Here is a 22,326-nt window from a genome sequence, read left to right as displayed (position 1 = left end):
CCATAAAGCCCCTTCTGGGGAACGGAGTTTCTTCTTTGTAACAGAAAAGACCGGAGGGGAAAGAGTTAAAAAAATAAAGTAGTATCTTGCATATAAGAATACGTTAACGCTCCCGTGGAAAGGACCGGAATAATGCTGTGTTGTAACAGTAACAGCTTGGTTCTCACAGGATTCCTCGGTGTCCACTTCCTCAATGGGCGTATTCAGCACAATGCGTTTCACCAATCGGCTTCCTCAGGTGCATAGTCTCTCCACCTCCAGTCTTCCCATTTATAGAGCCATTAACCTCTTCTCTACCGATTACTTGAGTCCATTAACCCCTTTACAAAATCACTATAATTAATAGATAAAACACGTAAAAAATATCAATGTTCTAAATGAGGTCATCGCATATGAAATAGCCACAAATATATCATACAGGTCTTTTGACACAAATTACATATGTTCATAAAGTGCTGCACAACGTGCAAAAGGTTAATTATAGAAGAGTACTGGTGTTGCAATGGTTAATTTAAAGTGCAAACTGCTTCAAAGTCTGCCTGTTTATCACAATAAAATACTAAGTCACGAATAAACACATCTAACTAATACAGCATTGGTGACTAACTCAAAAATACTGCGCAATTGAATATATCAATGAATGTGTAAATATTCTTGGATAGAATTCCTGCAGAAAAAGGAAAGAATGGAGAAGACTGTATCGGCGCTCAAAAAAATCATAAAAAATTAAACAAGTCAAAGTCTTGGTTGAGTCCAAATGGATGTAATGTTTTTAGTTGGTAGACCCACCGCATCTCCTCCTGACCTATCACACAAGATTAAGACTTAAGTTAATTTTATAATTGTTCTGTTAAGGTGCGGGGAAACTACAATGGAAGGGGCCTCCTATGGTGTGAGCAGAAAGTCTTTGCACATTTCAACCTGCATTTTTAGGTGACCCCCCTACAATTCCCCCACAGGAGGAACCATGGCCCAAATGCCCAGACTGAATGTGGCCAAGTGTCCAAGACTGCAACTCTCAGGAAGGGGATGTAATTTGGCCCAGCAATGTAGTTCTGTCAGTACCCAACTGACCTTGTTGACTATATAATAGCTGCTTCAGTTCAGCCTGTGAATCGCCTATGTCTCCAGCCACTCACTAGCCAACTCCACCACAGATAAGTGGATGCTTCCAGCAGCAGCAGTAGTTGATAAATTATGCAAATATCTGGATAGTCCTGGTTAATTGGAATGGAAGGTGATTGTATATTCCATTGTAATTATATGCTCTAGTTATAAAACACACACATTATATGCAGATGTTTGTGGCTAAACTGGACAGTGTTTTTACTAATCTTGTATTGATTTTCAGAAAACCTGTTAGAGGAGTGCTTAACAAATTACCCCAGATGTCTAGTGGCCAAGTGGGGGTCATGGAGCTTGTTACAGTCAGGACTACTTGCCAAGCCGTGACGGTGTAGAGGGCGTGGACATGAAGGGGTTAATAGCGCCAGGCCTCTGGATTTACTAGCTTCACCCCTTAACAAGGCATCAGTTATACCAAATAACCCCCACATCATATATATATATATATATATATATCCGTATTTGCTCGATTATAAGACGAGGTTTTTTCCAGAGCAAATGCTCTGAAAAATACCACTCATCTTCTAATCGAGGTCGTCTTCTAATCAGACCTCTTTCTGCTGGGGCCATGCTGCTTACCGGGCTTTGGTCGCGAGCAGCGTCTCTGCTTCTAGCAGCAGGAGACCAAAAAGCTAGCACAGTCCTCACACAACTCTAAGAAGTTGCTCGCACAGCCGGGCCCCTGTAGAAGTCTTCGAGTGAGAGATCTGCAGTTCAGGTAAGGGGGTGGGGGAGGGTTTTTGTGATTAATGGAATGAATGAGTATTTAAATGTTTGTGAATGTGTGTGTGTGTGTGTGATAGCATGGATGTGTAAGGGGGGTGGTGGTGGTAGCATGGCATAGGGAGGCTGTAATCCCACTACTATCATCCCCAGGTTCCAGCATGTACTGGCTGCCTTGGCTTGATAGGAGTGTGATTGCTGTCAGCAGTTAGATATAGATATATATCTATCTCCAGAAATGCATTTTAACCCCCTATATGCCACTCAGACCCATGATATGCCTTTTAACCCCCTATATGCCAGAGTGGCATATAGGGGTATAAGGCATATCATGGGGCAGAGGGGCATATAGGGGGTTAAAAGGCATATCATGGGGCACAGTGGCATATTCGAGGGTATAAGACCTTTCTGGAGGCAGAGTGGCATATAGAGGGTTAAAAGGCACATCATGGGACAGAGTGGCAAATAGGGGGGGTATAAGGCATTTCTGGGGACAGAGTGGGAAATACGAGCAGTCGAGCAAATACGGTACATTATATAATCTGCTCTCTCTCGCCCCTAAATCAGATTCTTTCAAGAAAACACCCCTCTGACCACATGACCAATTATGACACCTTTTCCAAGAATTTGTTCCCATCTTTGATCTGCCAATAAGTTATGGTGGGGTAAAGGTGATGGAAAAAATGGAATTCCTATAACAGGATCCTTATCTGTTAGGCCATGAGTCACCACAGGGGTCCTGGGAAGATGACACCTTGCCAGAACAGATACAGAGGGTATGCACAAATGACAGAGCTAGTCTCTCAAGTCTCAAAAAAGACTGTTTATCGTCTCCTAGATACCTAGGAATAATAGTTTACGGACACATAAAAGTCCTAAACCATGTCTCAAACTGCACTCGTTAAAATATTTGGACATTTTAAATATTGTGTGTTGGTGTAATGTAGAATAATTTTCCCTTGGATTTTACTATGCATCACTATTAGCGGTTAAGCAGTTGTTCATACACGTTTTTCATTACTGCTAATGATCTTTAAGTTCTAAATTACCTTGCCATGTCAATTTAATGACTCGCTAATTACTCAGGTTTTTAACCCCTTAATGACAATTGCCGGTTCTGGTACGTCATGCACTAACATCAGGTTAGTGACAATTGACGTGCCAGGACCGTCATGTCTTTAAACGGGTGCAGAAAGCGATCTACGTTCGCTTTCTGCACCCAAACCGCGTTGCTGTAATGCCTCGACCTCGAGGCATTCAGCAATGCCACGATCGGCACCAGGGGCCATGCCTGGCCCCTCCCCGGGGCGTCAACATCCACCATACATTGTATGGCAGTGGACGCCCGTTTTTAAAAGCGTTTAGGAGGCGATCAACGATCGCCTCCTAAACTTAAATACTTACCCCAGGACGGGCTGTGACCGCTCCGGAGAGCGGTCACAGCCGCCGCTGCAAGTGATTTTCGCCATCCGCAAGATGGCGGGCAGACGCCCGGTTAAAAAAAAAAAAAAAGATGCAAAAGTTCACTAGCCGGTCTCCAGACCCTCTAGAGAACTCCGGCTCCACTTGCAGGTTGAATACAGGTACTGCATTCAACCATGCAAGTCAATGGAGCCCAGCTTTCTAATCAGTGTGATTAGTAAAAATAAATTATAAAATAAAATAATTAGAAAAAATGGTTAAAAAAGCAGTAAAATTTAAAAATATCAGGGGAACCTTCACGTAAAATGTTTTTTTATATATATAATATTTTTTGTGAACAAGTCCTAAAATTAGCACATTAGCTTAAAACAATTCTCGCATGGAAAAAGTTAAAATACTGGCATATTAAATGCCAATGGGGTGTCTACTTTAAAAAAAAAATAAAAAAAAAAAAATTATGATTTGATGGGGTAAATTGAATTGGCCTGGTTCAACAATGTCCCAATTAACATGGGGGGGGGGATGGCCACACATCTAATTTCCAATTAGAAAAATGCACACGTACCAAATGTGGCCTTTTAGTTCCCCCAAAAAATGACAAACCCATGCATGTGGGGTATCACTGTACTCGTTGCAGAACACATATTGGGGTGTCGTGTGACAGCGGCATATACCAGGAGCAGTAAATTCATACATAAAGTAGGTGTGTGTGGGGGGGGAAATACACACAAAAAAATACTACTGCAAACTTTGAAAAAAATGCTGGTGGTAAAATGTGTGTATGCAAAGAGTTAAAATACCAGCATTTGAAATACCCTGGGGTGTCTAGTTTTAAAAAATATATGGCTTTATTGGGCATACTGAAATGGCCCGGCTCAAAGATGTACCAAATAGGGCATGGGCAGTGGATCGCCAAATGCCAAAGTTCAACATTGAAAATGCGCATGCCCCAAATGTGGCCCTTTTGCCTCCAAACTGCGAGGCAAAATCCAGGTATCGCTGTGCTCAGGAGATGTTGCTGAACACATATCACGTTTTATGATAGTGACATATACCAGAACCTTTTAATTCATACCTGAAGTAAAATGTGTGTGAAAAAACAAATGCAAAAAAAAGACTACCACAAAGTTTGACAGACTGGTGGTAGATATGGTGCATGGAAAGAGTTAAAATACTAGCATCTGAAATACCCTGGGGTGTCTAGTTTTCAAAAATGATTCAATGGGGTAAATTGCATTGGCCGGCTTCAGATACCCGAAATGGCACATGGGGGGAAGAATTACCAGATTTGGAAAAAATGGCTTTGGAATAGCAAAACACTACCTGTACTTATTGCCCCATAACGTGTAGAAAAAAGCAAAAAACTTTGGGTATTTCTAAACTCAGGATGAATACTAGAATCTATTTAGCAGGTTTTTTTCATTACCTTTTATAGATGAGTAAAATATTTTTTTCATGTAAAAGTTAGTCTTTTTTTTTTTCTACATTTTTATCCTTTTTTTTAATAGTAAATAATATGATACAATCAAAACAATGTCATCTAAAGAAAGCCCTTGTCCTGAAAAAAAACAATATATATAACTTGTGTGGGTTCAGTAAACGGATAAGAAGAAAATTACAGCTAAGCACGAGCAGTGCAGAAATGTTAAAACGGCCTTTGTCACGAAGGGGTTAAAGAAAGCAACTCCTTTGTAATTTTATAGATACGTAGTTTGTTCTGTTTGCATTAAACATTGAGCTGTATTTTGTATAATTATATATTGCTATATATTCCATGCCTGTGTTACAATTTCAGTCCAGGTTTACCAGTTGGATGTCACAGTGAAGCAGGGAAGAGACAAAGTGCGGGAGATGTTTCAGAAGACTGTCCATGTTACTGATCCAAGAGTAATTGACATGCTTGTTATCAAGGTAATTTTTAATATGACAAGTTAAACTAATTTTATCTGAACCACAATGACATCAACATTTTTATAGGGCTGAAACAACTAATCGATAATGAAAATCGTTGTCAACGATTTTCATTATAGATTAGTCGAATCGATTTTTATCCTTATATAATCCGACCTCAAACAGAGATCGGATTATAACACTAGAATCCGGATCCCCCGCGACGCTGCAGGGGACCTGGATTCCCCTCGCTGTCGGCCGGTCTCTCACTTCCGTCTCTCTCCCCCCTCTGACTCCTCCCCCCTCCCATACACTGCTCTGCCTCTCTCCCGACTCCCGACCTGGTATTTTGTGAGCCTCCGTTGCTGACAGGCACTTTCACTGCAGCTTCATAGAAGCCTCAGCGTAAGTGAAGGTGAGTAACGGAGGCTGTCTGTGCACATCGTGCAGACCCCCACCGGTTGACAGAGAATCGAGGTCTCCTGCAGAGGATCATCCTCTCTGTCAGCTGGTGGGGGTCTGCATCGCACAGACAGCCTCCGTTACTGCCCTTCACTTACACTGCAGCTTCATAGAAGCCTCAGCGTAAGTGCATGTCAGCAACGGAGGTTCACAAAATACCAGGGAGCCGGGTAGAGAGGCAGAGTGGTGTATGGGGGGGGGGAGGGGGTATGGGAGCCGCCCTCCCATACGCCACTCTGCCTCCTCACCCCCCCCCTCCCATACGCCACTCTGCCTCTCTACCCGGCTCCCTTGTGTCTTGTGAACCTCCGTTGCTGACAGGAGGGGGGAGGAGGCAGAGTGGTGTATGGGGGGTATAATGAATTTCAGGGAGGCAGAATGGCATATCTGGGGGCGTTAGAGTGGTGTATGGGGGTATAATGGATTTCAGAGTGGCATATCTGGGGGAGACAGAGTGTGAATCGGAGAATTTCAGGGTGGTGCAGGGCATTTATGGGGAACGGAGTGGCATATAGGGAGGTATAAGGCATAAATGGGGGCGAGTGGCATATTGGAAGTTATAAGGCATATCGGGGGCATAAGACATATCTGGGGGCTCAGTTGGATATCACTGGCATATAAGGAGTATAAGGCTTATCGGGGGCACAGTGGAATCTCTGGCATATAAGAGGTATAAGGCATATATGGGGCAGAGTGGCAAGCTGGGGGTCAGATGTGCATAACTGGGGGCAGTTTGGTAAATAAAAAAATATAAACAAGGCTTTTTTCTCAGTTTTTATTAAATATGAAAAATAGTTAACATGAATTAATATTTACTAATAACTTTGTACACTGGGTTCTTGTAGCTTTTATTATGTCAGTAAAATAAGGTGAATAGCAAGAGGCCATTGCAATAAAGAGATGAAAGTGTAAATTGTACATTTTTTATTACATTATTTTAAATTTAAAAAAATTGCATTTTTTTTTATCCGATTAATCGGCCAACTAATCGATTATTAAAATAATCGTTAGTTGCAGCCCTACATGTTTATCATTGTTTGCCAAGCAAACAATATACTTTTATCTACTCCCCTCCGCTGCCTACCTTTATCTACAAGTACCAGTTTGGGATAAAGAAACTCCTAAGGAGATCATCACACTCTATGGGCATATTTATGCCCTTTAAATTGTAAGCGTCCAATCTGCTTAATAGCATGTTTTTTTATTTGTTTGTTTTTTAGGCCTACTTTGATATATTACACCATAATTTTCTTTTTTCTCTTCCCTTTATATATGAGCCTTTTGGATACCGTGTGTGGTAACGCTCGCTGGAAGGGTATCTTTGTACATATAATTTACTCGCTCATTATTTGGGTGCGCAGACACTTGCGTGGTTTTGATTGTGTTTAATTTGGAACATTTTGGGGCGTTTGTTCCTTTGTCTTTGCAGCACCACCTCACCAGAAGGTGTAATACTTATATTTAATTAGGATATTGCGCTTCACTTTTTTGTATTTCGAGTCATAAGACTTTTGGATTGTCGGTGACAGTGGCTGTAAAATGAGTGAACAGGACATATGTAGTATGTAACATGACTTACAAAATCAGGGAAGGTGGGCCTTGCTCAAACAAGTTTACAGTTTAGAGGGAGTGTATTGCACAAGAGGTAAGCTAAGGATTATAGGAGGAATGGGTTTAATGTAACTTTGTAAGTCCTTAAAAAGGGGGGGGGGTCGGGGGTTGAAGGATTTTCTTGAAAGACCAAAGGCAGGCGGAGGGCATACCAGAAGATAGGGGCAGCTATTGAGAAATTATGGAAGCGTGCATTAGAGCTAGCAATAAGAGTAGAGGACAGAGTTTGAGTGGAGATGGGTTAGGAATGTATTTACAGATAGATGACTAGATGCAAGTAGGAGAACCACTATGAAGAGTCTTAAAAGCAATTGTCAGGATTTTGAAGTGAATTCTAAAATGGGGAGGGGAGAGGTGTTAATAAAGTGGTGATAATCGAGGCGAGAGATGAGGGCATGGACAAAAGCCTTAGTGGCATCTAGTGCTGGGAAGGAATGAACTGCGAGAGGGGCTGTGGAGATTATTGCACCATTGACACTTAGGGAGACTGAGGGAATATAAGCGTTGGAGGGAGGGAATATGAGGAGTTCATTTTTTGAGTAGCTTATAGGAAACATGCAGACATCCAGTTAGAGACAGAGGCAAGGCAGTTCTATCTGGGTGTCATTGGCATACAGGTGATACTGAAAGCCAAAGGATGAGATTTTTTTGCCAAGTAAGGTAGTGTACCCCTGAGAGGGGAAGTGGAAGTGTTACTGGAGATGGAGGCTGAAGTTTTGATAAGAGAGGTAGGATGTGAACCAGGAGAGTCTTGGAGACCAAACTCGAAGGATTTTCTTCAAAAGCTGTGAATGGTTCCAGTAGGATTAGAATGGAGTAATACACAGAAAAAAAAAGTTGGAATACAGCACTCGGTAGTGAGATGGTGCACGAGTCAGGGTACCACCAAGTCCTTCAATAAATCCAAAATAAAGAAGCATAGGCTCAGCACTCAAGTGGTAAGGTGAGTTTATTTCACGCAGGCAAATGCGTGAATTAAACTCGCCTTACCATTTGAGTGCTGAGCCTCTGCTTCTTTATTTTAGAATGGAGTAATGGCCCTTGGATTTAGCAGTGAGGTCATTGGTAAGGGCAGTCTCGGTAGAATGTCTATAGCCGAATCCAGGGGGTAGGGGGTCAAGTAAGGAGTTAGTTTACACACAAATAACTAAGTAACTTATTTCAAGAAGCATGGAGGTGAGAGGAAGTTGGACAGATCAGTTGGGTCCAGTGAGGGCTTTTTTTCAGGATAGGAGTTACAGTAGCATGCTTAAAGGAGGATGGGACAGATCAACTAGAGGGGGGGAGAGGTTTAAGATGTAAGCTAGTGTAGGGGTCAAGAGCAGATGGGGGATCCTGAGTAAGATGAGAGGAGCAGACCAAGATGACATGGTATATATTGGTATACAATGAACAAATATACTTTATATAGTTAAGTGAACAAACGGAAATTTGAATACTAAACGGTATGTTTTTGCGGCACTTGAAGGTGCTGTTCCCCTTTGGAGGCCTCTTGGGAGAAGTAAAAGAAAGCTGTTTTGTTCTCTACTTAATGCTCTCTCTCAAGGGAGAACTACACCTTTACTCTTCTATACCATTCATCCTTTTACAGTCTCGCTAGACTAAATATTGGTGGCAGAATCCTTGTTCACTGGCACATGAACTATCCTAGGTCCCTTCACACAATCCAGGTTCTGTAAACTACACCTATACACATTTGTCCAAGAGACACAGCCGCAAGAGATAAGTGCAGGCCAATGTAAGGGCCCCTCCAGCCCTACTGGCTATTTGGGATAATCATGACAGCATTTCACAAAGGGTGGTGGAGTACCTCATCTAATTTCTTCAAGGCAAATTAAGGGAAAATTACAATTTAGTGGCAGCAATGAGACAATATTTGACTTTTTCTTCGTCCCAGGAAGACATCACTAGTGAACTACAGATCAGTTGAAAAACCAAAATCCACAGTTTCTGCTTTAGAAGACAAGGTAGAGGATTTGGAGAAGGAAGGAATAATCTCATATATTTGTTCTCTGAAACTGTTAATCTGCAGAAGATCTTTCCATTTAATTTGGTGTTTTAAGGGTGTATATTTTGCCCTTCCTCCTGGCCAAGAACCATGCCTCTCGAGTACTGCGAGAGACCTCTGCAATTAGAGGTCAATACATTTTACACTGCATTGAGACCAACATTTACAACAAAGGGCTTCATATTGTGATTGCTTTCACGGAGGCTGCTAAGCCAGTGGGCCGAATTTTCTTGTCTCCCCAGCTGCCCTCTATATTCTATATCATATTTTCTTTCCGTGATGCTTGTTGGAACAGATACCAATAACTGAATGTGCATAATCATGGTGCACTACATGTTCATTAAAATAGGCCATATCTACTGTGGCCATCTGGTCTATTTATATTTTCGTAAGGGATTTGACCATGCCTCATAAAAGACTTGAGTAAATTAGTGTTTAATTGTTAATACAATGCCTTGTTGACCAGAAACAGAAGTTTGTAGATAACTGTGTATTCAAAGGAAGGTGTCTGATACCTTGGATCTGTACTGTGACCCATACTTTTTTTCGTAAAAGCGTATTTTCCAGATACATTGGTCAGTGGTAGGCTAGAAATTCTTGGTTAAACTAAATGGCTTATGTATTGAGTAAACTGGAAAAATGGTTCATGTTTACTATTCGTATCTTATTACATTTTACATTCCAAGAGCATTATTTTGAGGCAAAATATAGCATAGGGAGGTTCAATAAAGTGTTGGAGAAAGCAAGCAGGGTGACGCCAGGAGGAAGCCCTGACAGGGTAAACACTTTTTGGACTTTTAATCCGATGACCTATTTTGGTTTATTTTACGTCGTGGATGCAGGTTGCTGCATATTTTTAAATGTATTTTTCTGTCATAGACCTTTTCACTACGTATTTATTGACTATTTTTTTTTTTCTCTTGTACATTCGGTGGAGAATATAATTGATAAAAGGAAGATTACCTTTAGGGCTGCAACTAACTATTTTCATAATCGATTAGTTGGCCAATTTGTGTCTCGGTTTTTTTTTTTTTTTTTTTTTTTTTGATTGGGTAAACTGACTTTTTTATTTAAAATGTAATCCCTTCGTTCCCCTATAGACGTACCGGGACGTCCAAAAAACGCCCACAAAGAAACCCCTATGGACGTCCCGGTATGTCCAGCCCTTCGTGCAGCGTCAGGGACACATCCCTGCTGCTGCACAGGAGACCAGGCTGTCGTTTGACAGCCTGGACTCCCCACTGACAGCAGAAGCCGGCTTTGCCGATCGCCTGTAACAGCTTCTGGCATGAAAGCCGGTAAGCTGTTACACTGTAAACTGCCCGATCATCCAACTATGGTATCAAACGAAAGCTCTATCTCTCCTTGAAAAAACAATATATAGTTTACATGGGTACACTAGTCACAGGAACAGAGAATAATCGCTAAACCGACATACCCCAAAAATGGCAAAATTGCTCTGGGCTTTGAGGTACCAAAAACCCCTGGGATTGAAGGGGTTAATGAACAAATTGGGTGTTGGTAAATATTCACATGTAAACAATTTTCTTCACATTTAATAAAACTATGATGGAGAAAAGGATTTCTTTACCAACCTGCCCCCAGTTATGCACATCTGACCCCAGATATTCCACTCTGCACCCCCATGTTCCAGACCGACTGCTGTCTAGTGGGGGCCATCCTCCGCTGCTGCCCGGCACTTCTATGGGGCTTCTGTAACAGACTGCCGTCATGACATGACCTTCGAGGTTATTTTATAATCTGCCCTCAAATAGAGATCTGACTATAAGACTAAGATCCAGATCCCTCACACGCAGACAACCTCCGCTGGTGCCCGGCACTTCCACCAGGGCTTGTGTTATGGAACGCCAGAAGGGCATATCGCACCGGCGCTCCGTCATAGATGCCCCAGCTGAAGTGCTAGGTAGCACTGGGGGCTGTCTGTGTGCATCGCGCAGACATTTTACTGGCTGCCAGAGAGGAGCGTCCATGTCCCTTGCAACGCTGCGGGAGATCCGGATCTTATAGTCGGACCTCTATTTAAAAAAAAAAAAAAAAATGATAGGTAAGCCACTTCTTATGCATCTGCTTTTAAGTAGCGTTTTATTTTCACGCGCAACATTGAATCCAACCGAAATATAACTAATTCCAACAAAATATTATGTTATGCTTTAGGGAAAAATGGACCTTGAAGAAACTATAAAGGTTTGGAAGCAAAGAACACATATAATGCGATACTTCCATGAAACCGAGGCACCACGACCTGCTGACTTCCTGTCAAAGTTTTACATTGGACAAGACCAATAATTTCTGGCACACTATTGAAAATAAAGATTTAATTATTTAGTCCAGTGTGTGGGTTTTTTCCTTTACAAAATAATTTACTATGTTAACAAAACGGGTTTTGTTTTTATCCCCTTTGTGCTCTAGTAAACAGTAGTAGGCTTTGGATAGAACCCTGAGCTACTCTACTTACCATTGATCAGAAGTTTGGGCAAGATGTCAAAATATGCACAAATAACAGGGAAACAGGCCACAGACTTCTAACTTTGTGGTGCTGCGGATATGACCAGTATGTATACACAACAAACGGTGTACAAAAGTGATTAAATACTTCAAATTCTGTAAATGCTATTAAAAAAAAAACAAAAAAAAACACTGATTCAGCTACTGTATATTGCAACTTGTTTGGCTCGCCACCATTTAAATGACCCTTAAATTCGGTAAAATACTAATATGGCTAAATCGGCCTCTACATCAATGTATAGACACACACTACTTTTTAGATCATAGGTAAACTACTTATCGTGCATTGATTTCTACAGATGGACTGTTTTACTAATATGTTCCTCCTTTTGGTGATGCAGATATGTTGTGGTCTCTTCCCAGTATATGCTTCTTTCTAGAATATACAATTTTCATACACTACCTGACTTACAATCATGTCCAGTAGTTTTGGCACTGCTCTAATATTTAAGCATACATTTGTTTCTACTCCCCTTGTGTTTTTATCTTTTAGGGCAGGGCTTGACAAATTTGTTGTGAATCTAGGCGCCAGCTAAAAAAGTCAGGAGCCAGGATTTTTTTTTTTTTAAAACTAACCGTTGGTCAGGAGTGATCTGATCATCATCAGCCCACTTACTAAACTCACAGCATTTGACCTGGAAGCACCCTGGACTTTCAGGTCAGTGCTGGTTTTTGTTGGGGTTTTTTTATTTTTGTTTTCAATGCTGATGTTCCATTGGAGCACAGCATTGACTGATATTTAGTCCCCACAAGCTTGTGGGGACAAATGTTAACCCCTGCAATGCCACAAATGTGTCATACACAATTGTGGCATTGAAGGGGGGTTAACGCTGCACTTTCGCTCTCATGGATCGATCGGGCAGCAGGGGAGGGTTGGGGCTGGTCTTCGGTCTCCACATGAGTGTGGAGAACTCTTTTCCCCCTGTCCCTGAAGCTGCCTCTGGCAGCTGGGACGCGATTGCTGGTCTATAGACCAGCCATTGCAGGGGGGAGTCTCTGATGACTGCTGTAGGCTTCCATGCCTACAGGAGTCATCAAAGGGCTTATGGAGGCTTGTTTTTGCTGTTGCTGGTCTGCCTGGGAGACCACCAGCAGCAGAGCCCCGTACAAAACTGGAATTAACCCCTAAAATGCCGGCATTGAAGGTGTTAACGCTGCACTGCTGCTCTCATGGAGCGATCAGGCAGCTGGGGGGTGTTGTGTGGGGACCAAATCAGCACATCACCCCCTTCCCTGAAGCTGCCTGTGGCAGCTGAAAACGCGATTGCTGGTTTTCCTGCAACCGCGTTTTCAGCCTACAGGATCACTCCGTGAGAGTGATCTCAGACTCGAGGGCGGGCTCGGAGTGGCTGTGCAATTTTTTTGTGGATGTAACAGGCTGACAAACACCTAGGCGCCAGGACTAAATTCTGGCGCCTGGGAATTGTCGAGCCCTGTTCTAGGGTGAGCATATTAACCCCTTAATGACAAAATACATTGTTTTCAATGGGTTTAGGGACCGCCCATTGTCCTTAAAGGGTTAAGGCTTCTGTTTTTGAAAGTCTCTTCCATTTAGCAGCCTTTTAAATTCACCATTAACAGTACACATTTCTACTACACAAAACAAGGTTTTGCAGGTAGTGTAAGTGTATAATTGAAACATAACCCGGTTTTAAAGTAATGGCTTCTAATTTTAAAATCCTACAAGAGCTCTAAAGTAATCCAAAAAAAAACAAAACTTAGAAAGCCCAACTGCTGCAGACCTAGCAAAGGCAATAAAATGAACTTTTAACACTTGTAATGCTTCTACTGCTGAGTAACACTTTTGGCTTCCACTGAGTTAAATTTGAGTGGTTGTCTCTTACCCGTAGAAGAAAAAAACTCACATGATGTTGGAAACCATCAGTCGCAGTCATAATCAATGAGACTATTCATCCCATGATTTATTGTATATTTTCCCTTCATGTAGTGGCAGTACATGTGGGTGTGCTTATTCCAAGCGGACAAGTAGCCCATAAATACTCGCTCCAACAATCCTCAGTTCTTTCTTGCCCCCTTCTAGGATGGACGATAGTCCTGAGGGGAGGCACACGGGTTGCTGTCTGGGGTAGTCTTCCTCCGAGTGCTCACCAAACTCAAAATTGGATATTTAAGCTGTACTTCCTGTCTGACTGCAGTGGGTGCATGTCAGTACAAGGATTTCTGTGTCGCCAATCCGCCACACGGAACAGAGGAGTTTACGGTAAGATTTTTCTTTGTCTCTAAAATATCCTCTCCCCTCCTGGTTGTCTATTTCTGTCCTTGCATGCAGATGTCTAGTCCTGTACTTCCAGTAAAACTAGATGAGGACAGAATACCGCCACCCACTCAGAAGAAGTCTGCCTCTGAAGCAAAGCATGTCGCTTGCACAGAAGGTTCTGATCCGCTACCAGACGGTTGCAGGAAAAAGTTTGTAATCTGTGCACAGATGGAAAGCTGTTTTAAGAATAGCCCAAGGAGATGCAGTGTTTCTTGGGATGGTAATTTAGCAGAGAGTTTTGAGTCAATTAAATTGACGTGTACTGCCACTATATTCAGGGAAAACAAATGATGGTTAGTAAAAATTGAGTTTTTGGGCTGCTCCTATTAATCACTTGTGTATAGTTTTATATATAATCCCTTCCCTGCTTAAAAGCACCAAAAGAGGTTTTAATAGTGCCAAAACGGACAGATCCTAACAGGCCTGGACTGGGACAAAAAAAATATAGGCCTGGGCATTTAAGACTGAGCAGCCCATTTTTATGAAAGAAAAACACACACACACACACACACACACGTCACTACAAATTCAGGAGCGCGTTTTATCTCTGGATAAGTAAAGATTAAATAGTTCCTACTGTAAATTGAGTGCCAGGAAACAGATAACCAAACGCACGCACCAGGACAGGCTTTTACACACGCGCACACACACACACACACACACTCTCTGCATTGTCGTTGATACCCCGCTTAGTGTGTTTGTCCCTTGTGTATTGATGCCTCAGCCAGCACCTTTAGTATAGATTAATGTGGTGCCCCCAGACCCTTGTATGATCGCCTCCAGCCAGCACTATTTGTATTCCTGCCACCAGCAAGACCCTCCCTTTGTTATTGATTTATGTGATGGGCCCCATCACATATACGCATTAGACATGCATTTTTAAGTACATAGTAAGTATTTATCTCTTGAAATATGATTTCAAAATAATAGCTGAATATTAGACCCTGCTGCCCATATATATCCCCCCCCCCCCCCCATTCTCTGTTTATTGCACGTTTGGGAAAATAAACACAATACAGAGTGTCATATACAGAAATAACAATGAACATCCGGTATGGTTGGACATATGTCTAAGGAACACAGTACACAGTGGTGTTGATACAAGCAGAAACATGACAGTAAGGATATTATAGACCAAAAGTAGACATTGCGGTGGATAAGCTAAATTCGCGATGTGGTCTGGGTGGACCGTGTATCACAGGTAAAAGTAACAGATTCAAACCTGACACATAGCCAACACATAAGGTACAGTATCAACACATATAGACCCAGAGGGGAAAGGCTTACAACAATATCAGCCCCAGACGGTTGGAAACCGGTGACATTATCGCAATGGAGAGCTGAGAGGTTGCATTCGATGAGACATGTAACGGAGCAAACGCCCCTCTCTGTATTGGCTTTAAGTATGTGAGAAGGTTAATTAATGGCACCTTACAGAGTGTATGAACTATATAAAGAACATAAAACTGGCCAGGCAGGTTGGGACAATCCGCGAAGGAGAAAGAATACCCGGCATGTAAAAATAAAACAAATAACAAGGAAATTATAACGAAACATGTCGGTCCCAGGGTCCAGTGGGATGTCCTGATAACCAGTGGCAATCAAGTACCCCATATGGAAATGCACACGAGAAAGCGTACAAGGGGAGTCCCCCGGCAAAACCTCGTGTCATGAGAGGCAAGTAGCAGATATCGCCTTATAAAGAGATAGGTGGGAGATGCTTTTCCAAGTTCGCCACGTACGTACGCCAATGGAACCATTTAAGCTCAATTTTATGACCAGCACCCTTGGCGGACCAAACCAAAACTTCCATTTGGTAAACCAATTCAACTTGATTTACCCAAGCTGAAAATGAGGGAGGGGTGGCTGACTTCCAGTGTCTAGGGAGAATAGCGTTAGCCGCATTAATCAGATGGAATGTCAGAGACTTTTTGTAACTCGTAAGCGGAATATCTGTGTGATGGAGGAGAATAGATTCGGGAGAAGCCTGAAAATCGGGATTGGCAATTTCACGAATGGCCTTTACGACAGCATCCCAAAAGGGTCTAATAACGGGGCACGACCACCAAATGTGTAGTAAGGAACCTAGATGGGCCCAGCATCTCCAACAGGTAGGTGACACTTAGGGTAAAAACCTGTGGATGTCCAAAGGGACCCTATACCATCTTGTAAGTATCTTAAAGGTTGTTTCCTGCATCCGGCTAGAAACCGAGCCCTTGTGTGTTAGAAATAATTTTCGTCCAGTCCTCCGAGGAGAACGAACAATTCAAGTCCCTCTCCCAAAGGCAAACGTAATAAGGGTTAGCCAACGGTTCCGGCGCCAACAATAGCGCGTACAACTTGGACAATAAGTGGGGAGGTTCCTTCTGTTCGAGACAATACCTTTCCAGAGGTGTAAGCTGCCTATCAGCAAGCGGCAAGACCCCTGAGGACATGATGAAGTGCCTGAGTTGGTGGTAGAGGAATTGGAGCGAAAAAGTAGGAGAACCCCGACCAAGTAATGCACCCAAAGGTTTAATCTCACATCCACTAACTACATGGCACAGGCGAAGAAGGTGCACCTTAGGAGGTAAAAAGGCTTTCAAGCCACCCAGCGAGTGGCCCAGTGGGAAGCCCGGGTTCCCATCCAGAGGGAGTAATGAGCCAGGAACCTGGAAAGCGAGCCTTCCCTCAAAATGTTCCTAAAGACTCTCAAGGTGGGGACAATAAGTGGGTGTGCAGAGTACGAGACACACCTCAATGGATCGCGAATCCATGGTATCGCACTAATTGGAGATGTCAAGAAGGATTCCTCCAACGATATCCATTGTTTAGTGGGGAGAACAGACCACTCTACAATGCGGCGCAAATGGGCCGCCGCCCATATATATTATTAGCCCCTGCCGCCGATTTTATATATATATATATATATATATATATATATATATATATATATATATATATATATATATATATATATAGGCACCCCTCTGTCTCCTCCACGTAAAAAAAAAAAAAAAGCGCTTCTATTCACGTTGCAGCCCAATTACAAAAGGCCTGGATCCTAATGAATATTTGTTTTTGTTATGTTGAGATTTTCCTCATTTTCTGAGACCCAACGTCCTACAATTTGCGCTGTAGCTTCACAAAAATTCTCGCATGAAAGATACTGGGATGTTAATTGCCCAGGGGAAGTCTGGTTTAGAAACAAAACAATAGAGGTAAAACAAATTGACAGATTTCAAAAATGTCCTAAATATAGGACATGGGCACCGACTAACCAGATGTCCAAATTTAAAAAAAGGCACACCTCTCAAAGGTGGCCTTTTACCTCCCAAATAACCCGATAAACCCATGCAAGGCACTGTACTTGAGATGTTGCTGAACACACATTGGTGTGTTGTGTGACAGTGATATATGCCAGGAGCTGTAAATTCATACATGAAGTATAACGTGTGTGGGGAAAAATACACACAAAAATACTACTGCAAACTTTGACAAAGGCTGCCGTTAAAATGCCAGCATTTGAAATACCCTGGGGTGACAATTTTCAAAAAATACATTGTTTTATTGGGCACTACAAATAGAGCATGGGCAGTGGATCACCAAATAAAGTTCAACGGTGAAGAATGTGCGTGCCCCAAATGGCCCTTTTGCCCCCAAATAGCTAGTCAAACCCCATGAAGAGGTAGAATCACTGTACTTGGGAGATGTTACTGAACACATATTGGAGTGTTGTGTGACGGTGACATATACCAGGAGCTGTAAATTCACACCTGAAGTACAATGTGTGTGTGTGGGGGGGGACGACACAAAAATAGCACCACAAATGTTGACAAAGGCTAATGGTGAAATTAGTGCATGGAAAGGGTTAAAATACTGGCATCTGAAATACCCTAGGCCTAGGGCATCTAGTTTTCAAACCTATGTAGCTTGATGGGGTAAATTGAATTTGCCAACTTTAACAATGTTCAAAATAACACATGGGGGCAGGATGACCACATGTCAAGTTGAAAAATGCACACGTCCCAAATATGACCTTTTAGCTCCCAAACAAAAGTGTGGGCGTATCGCTGTACTCAAGAGAAGTAGCTGAACACATATTGGGGTGTTGTTTGGCTGTGGCATATACCAGGAGCTGTAGATTCCTAATGTAAAATGTAGCTCGTGTTAAATGTGTGCATGGAAAATAAAATACCCCTGGGTGTATAGTTATAAAAAACAATATGATTTTTTAACAGACAAGAGGCTCATATTATGCCTAAGTCTCCATAGCAGCAAAAAAGTTAATCAGGTTGAGAAAAAACAGTACAACCAAACATGAACAATGGAACACAGATGAACCAATCATAAAAGCCCATAACATGTAAAATCCGGTGAATCCTCAAATTACTTATTTGCTGGTCCTCAGGAAGATAAGTATATTTGCTTAGTCATTAACATATTTATTTACTATTTGCTGGTTATTGGTTTTGTGAGCTTAGATATTTTTTTTGTATTTTTTTTTTTACTTTGACTACGGCTGGTTGTAGTATTAGTGCCTGGAAAGGGTTCAAATACCAGGAATTGAAATACCTTAGGGTGTCTAGTTTTCAAACATGTATGGTTTGATGGGGTAAGTTGAAAGAACATGAGGAGTAATTTTCAACTGAATTCTGCATACCCCAAATTTGGCTAATCCCCCCCCCCCCCCAAACAACCTGACAACACCCATTGCATAGGTTTATCACTGAACTCAGGAGCTGTTGCTGAACACGTATTGGAATGTTGTTTGACAGTGGTATATACCAGGAGCAGTATATTAATACCTTAATTAAAAAAATGACTACCACAAAGTTTGACTGGCGGTAGAATTAGTGCATAGAAAGAGTTAAGATACTAGCGTTTGAAATACCCTGGGGTGTCTAGTTTTAATAAATATATGGTTTGATAAGGTAAAGTGCATCAGCTGGCTACAAAGATGCCCCAAATAGCACAAAAATGGGAAAAAAATTTGAAATAGCAAAACGCTACTTGTAATTATTGCCCTTAACCCCTTCAATCTCCTATGGACATACCGGTATGTCCAGCCCTTCGTGCTGCGTCAGGGACACATCCCTGCCGCTGCACGGGAGATGAGGCTGTCGTTTGACAGCCTGGACTCCCCATTGACAACAGAAGCTGGCATCGCCATGTCTCTCACTCCCCCTCCCGTCCTGAAACAGTGAAGGAAAAAAAAAACCCGTTAATTCATTTTAAAAATAATGATAAAAAAATCATTAAAATGATAATATAAATAATAATAAAAATAATAATGTGAGCTGTGATGTCATTGTGACATCACTGCCATGTTCAGGAGGTCCCTAAGAGGACCTCTAACCATTTTTGTGTAAAAATATATATATATAAAAAATACATAAAATAAAAAAATATATAAAAAAGATAATAAAAAATAAATAAATTAGAAAACCTTCGATCCCATTGCCCTAGCATAACATTTAGCCAGTATAATCCTCCTGCCCCCGTTCACAACCCCCAAACCCGTTAAGCCATAGGCATAAAAAATGTACACCTTATAGTATGCTCCCTAGTGCTGGGAAAGTATGGAAAATCTATATAAATTAGGTATTTCTGAAATCAGGACACCTGAATTGATAAACTTGGAGGGGATTTTCCATCACTTTACCTAATTTTGTGAGGATTCAGAGGGAAAATAAAATTATAGCCAAACATGAGCACCGCAGAAATGTTAAAAGGTACAAAAGGGTACAAAAAATAAAATCAGCCATTGTCATGAAGGGGTTAAAGCTTAAATGAACTAAACATACTAGTCAGTCTCTAAGTCTAGCTTCAGTATTTCGGTCTGCCTCACCATTGTAAACAAAAATGTAGGATTTTCCTAGCCTTCGGCGACAAAGTATGGATTAAATATTATTCATACGATTCTCTCTTTACTAATGTAGCAGCAAATATCAATAGTTAAACAAAAACATTGAAGCATTACAGTATGCAAATGTAGAATGCAGTATCCAATCACAGCAGGGCATATATATATATATATATATATGATATTATATCAATCAGCCAACCAATCTTCCTCTTGTGCTGCAACAAAATGAACAAAAAAATACAACCAAGATGAAAACTCTGAAGAATAACAGTAGAAAAAAATATTTCAATCTGAAACAAGAAAAAGATGGGTCGGTTAAAAGGTTGGGATAATACTTGCCTCCTCGTATTTTGAATGTTACCGATTATGAAATATACCGTATTATAAGATTATAATTATAAGACGACCCCACAAAATCTGAATATTAATTTAGGAAAAAAAGAAAAAGCCTGATTATAAGACGACCCTATAGAGAAAAAGTTTTACTAGTAAATATTAATTTATGTAAACAATTTTTTTGTTTATATTTCCTTTTATTTGCCAATCTGCACCAAGTTATGCACATCTGCCCCCAGAATTGCCTTATATCCCCTATATGCCACTCTTCCTCCCCGATATGCCTTTAACCCTCCTATATGCCACTCTGCCCCATGTTATGCCTTTTAACCCCCTATATGCCACTCTGCCTCCAGAAATGCCTTATACCCTTATATGCCACTCTGGCATATGTAATATGCATGACTCCGCAGACAAAAATGAAGGTTGGCGATGCGAGCGCGACATTGTAAAGTGCAATTGCTTGTATTAGTGAGTTCCTCACGAGCGATTTAACAAAAAAAAATAAGTGTCCCTCTCACATTTTCAAAAAGCTCTCAATGAGAGAGTAGGTACTCACTGGATACAAGTGTATCACCATCAATAATAAATATGAAAAAAAGCAGAAGACTCAGCCAGGATAATGGTCAAAATCCGTTTCGACGTGAACAAACACCCTTATCAAGGTGAAACCTATCAATGTTTCACCTTGATAATGGCGTTTGTTCACCCTGAAATCGGCTGGTGTTTCCAGTGAGTATCCACTTGTATCCAGTGAGTACCTACTCCTCTGTTCCCATGTCTCTCTCATTGAGAGCTTTTTAAATATTTATTGTTGCTACTTACAGAGTGGAGTTCATATTTATAAGCAGCTCCGGTGATCCTTTGCTATATTGTGCCTCTTTCACATTTTGAAATGTTGGGAGGTATGGTATTGTGTAAGACACTATGAGCCAGCATTTTTAAAACATTTTGAGGATCTAATTTTACACTTGAAACTGTATGTAATGCAACATAACAAACTGTAAATCAAATCCTTCATCACAATTTAATGCTGAGTCAACCTGACCTCCTCCTACTTGCTTCAGTACTTTTATTATGCTGTGTCATGGTCACGTAGCTTTTATTGGGAAGTGAAAGCCCAGTCATCTAGAAGTTTCTCAAAACGGTAGATGTTTTTTTTCTACTTATTTGTATTTTGTTGCCTTCAAATTATGACCTTCATTAACCCTTTATATCAACAGGCAACATAGCATTGTTTGTATTATTGTTAGCATTATGTTAAAGTTAAACTCATCTTTGTCTTGTTGGTTCTTTTTAGTGTGTTAGTTATGATGCAGAAATTTGCTGGGCAAAAATCACTTATAGCAGAAACAGAACTCCTGAAGCCATTGCTTGCTAAGGACTTGAAAAGCGTCTGGTTGCACCCTCAGTTAAAATAAAACTTAGTAGGCAAATACTTCTTCACACAAGCTCACACATTTCTAATTTATCATTACTCTTTATGTACATAGTTTATACAGTAAGTACAGTGTGATTAACTGATGCTTTTAATTGCATTAATTAACTGTTTGATGTACTTTGGGTGAACAACATTCTAGGATGTAATAGTATGTACTAAAGAAATCACCACCCAAGAGAAGCAGATACTGAACTAATATCTGACAGCTGTAAAAAATATGGACCAGTGTAAGAAATATAGATACTCAAGCTTTTGGACTAGAAGGGCACTTTCTCTGATTTTATTTCAAACATTTTTTACTCATCTACGACAGCCAATGAAAAAAAAACTGCTAAATAGATTCTAATATTTGTCCTGAGTTTAGAAATATCCAATGTTTTTATGTTTGTTTGTTTTTTTCTTTTTATAGAGCCTGATCTCAGGAGGGGCACTTCCAATTTTTTCTATCTGCCACCACAAAATAGATGTTTTGATTGTTTGAGGAGTGGACAATGTTTCATACAGAGTATCATGTAGTCTTAACAAGACTGATATGGGACAGGACACAGAAGAACATGGGTGGGGGTAAGACACAGACTTCATTAGCATTGCCACAAAGAATCAGCTCAGGAAAAGTCACACAAAGATCACATGACTGACAACAGTTGCTGCCTCCA

General features: G+C 41.1%; 1 protein-coding gene across 1 annotated transcript in view; it reads left to right on the top strand.

The window, feature by feature from the left end:
* Positions 1-11,548, top strand: part of LOC149271751 (NADH dehydrogenase [ubiquinone] 1 alpha subcomplex subunit 6-like) — a 29,173-nt gene extending 17,625 nt beyond the window's left edge. The window contains exons 2-3 of the mRNA XM_089507147.1: positions 5,066-5,181; positions 11,417-11,548. Coding sequence (XP_089363273.1) covers positions 5,066-5,181; positions 11,417-11,548 — 248 coding nt within the window. The remainder of the gene's footprint in view (positions 1-5,065; positions 5,182-11,416) is intronic.
* The last annotated feature ends 10,778 nt before the right edge of the window (positions 11,549-22,326 follow it).

This window comes from Sceloporus occidentalis, unplaced genomic scaffold (assembly GCF_023333645.1).
Source record: "Sceloporus occidentalis isolate IW3139 unplaced genomic scaffold, rSceOcc1.0.p SCAF_464, whole genome shotgun sequence".
NCBI classification, from domain to species: Eukaryota; Metazoa; Chordata; class Lepidosauria; order Squamata; family Phrynosomatidae; genus Sceloporus; species Sceloporus occidentalis.
The sequence above is the reverse complement of the archived record's forward strand: the minus strand, read 5'-3'. Positions and strand labels throughout refer to the sequence as shown.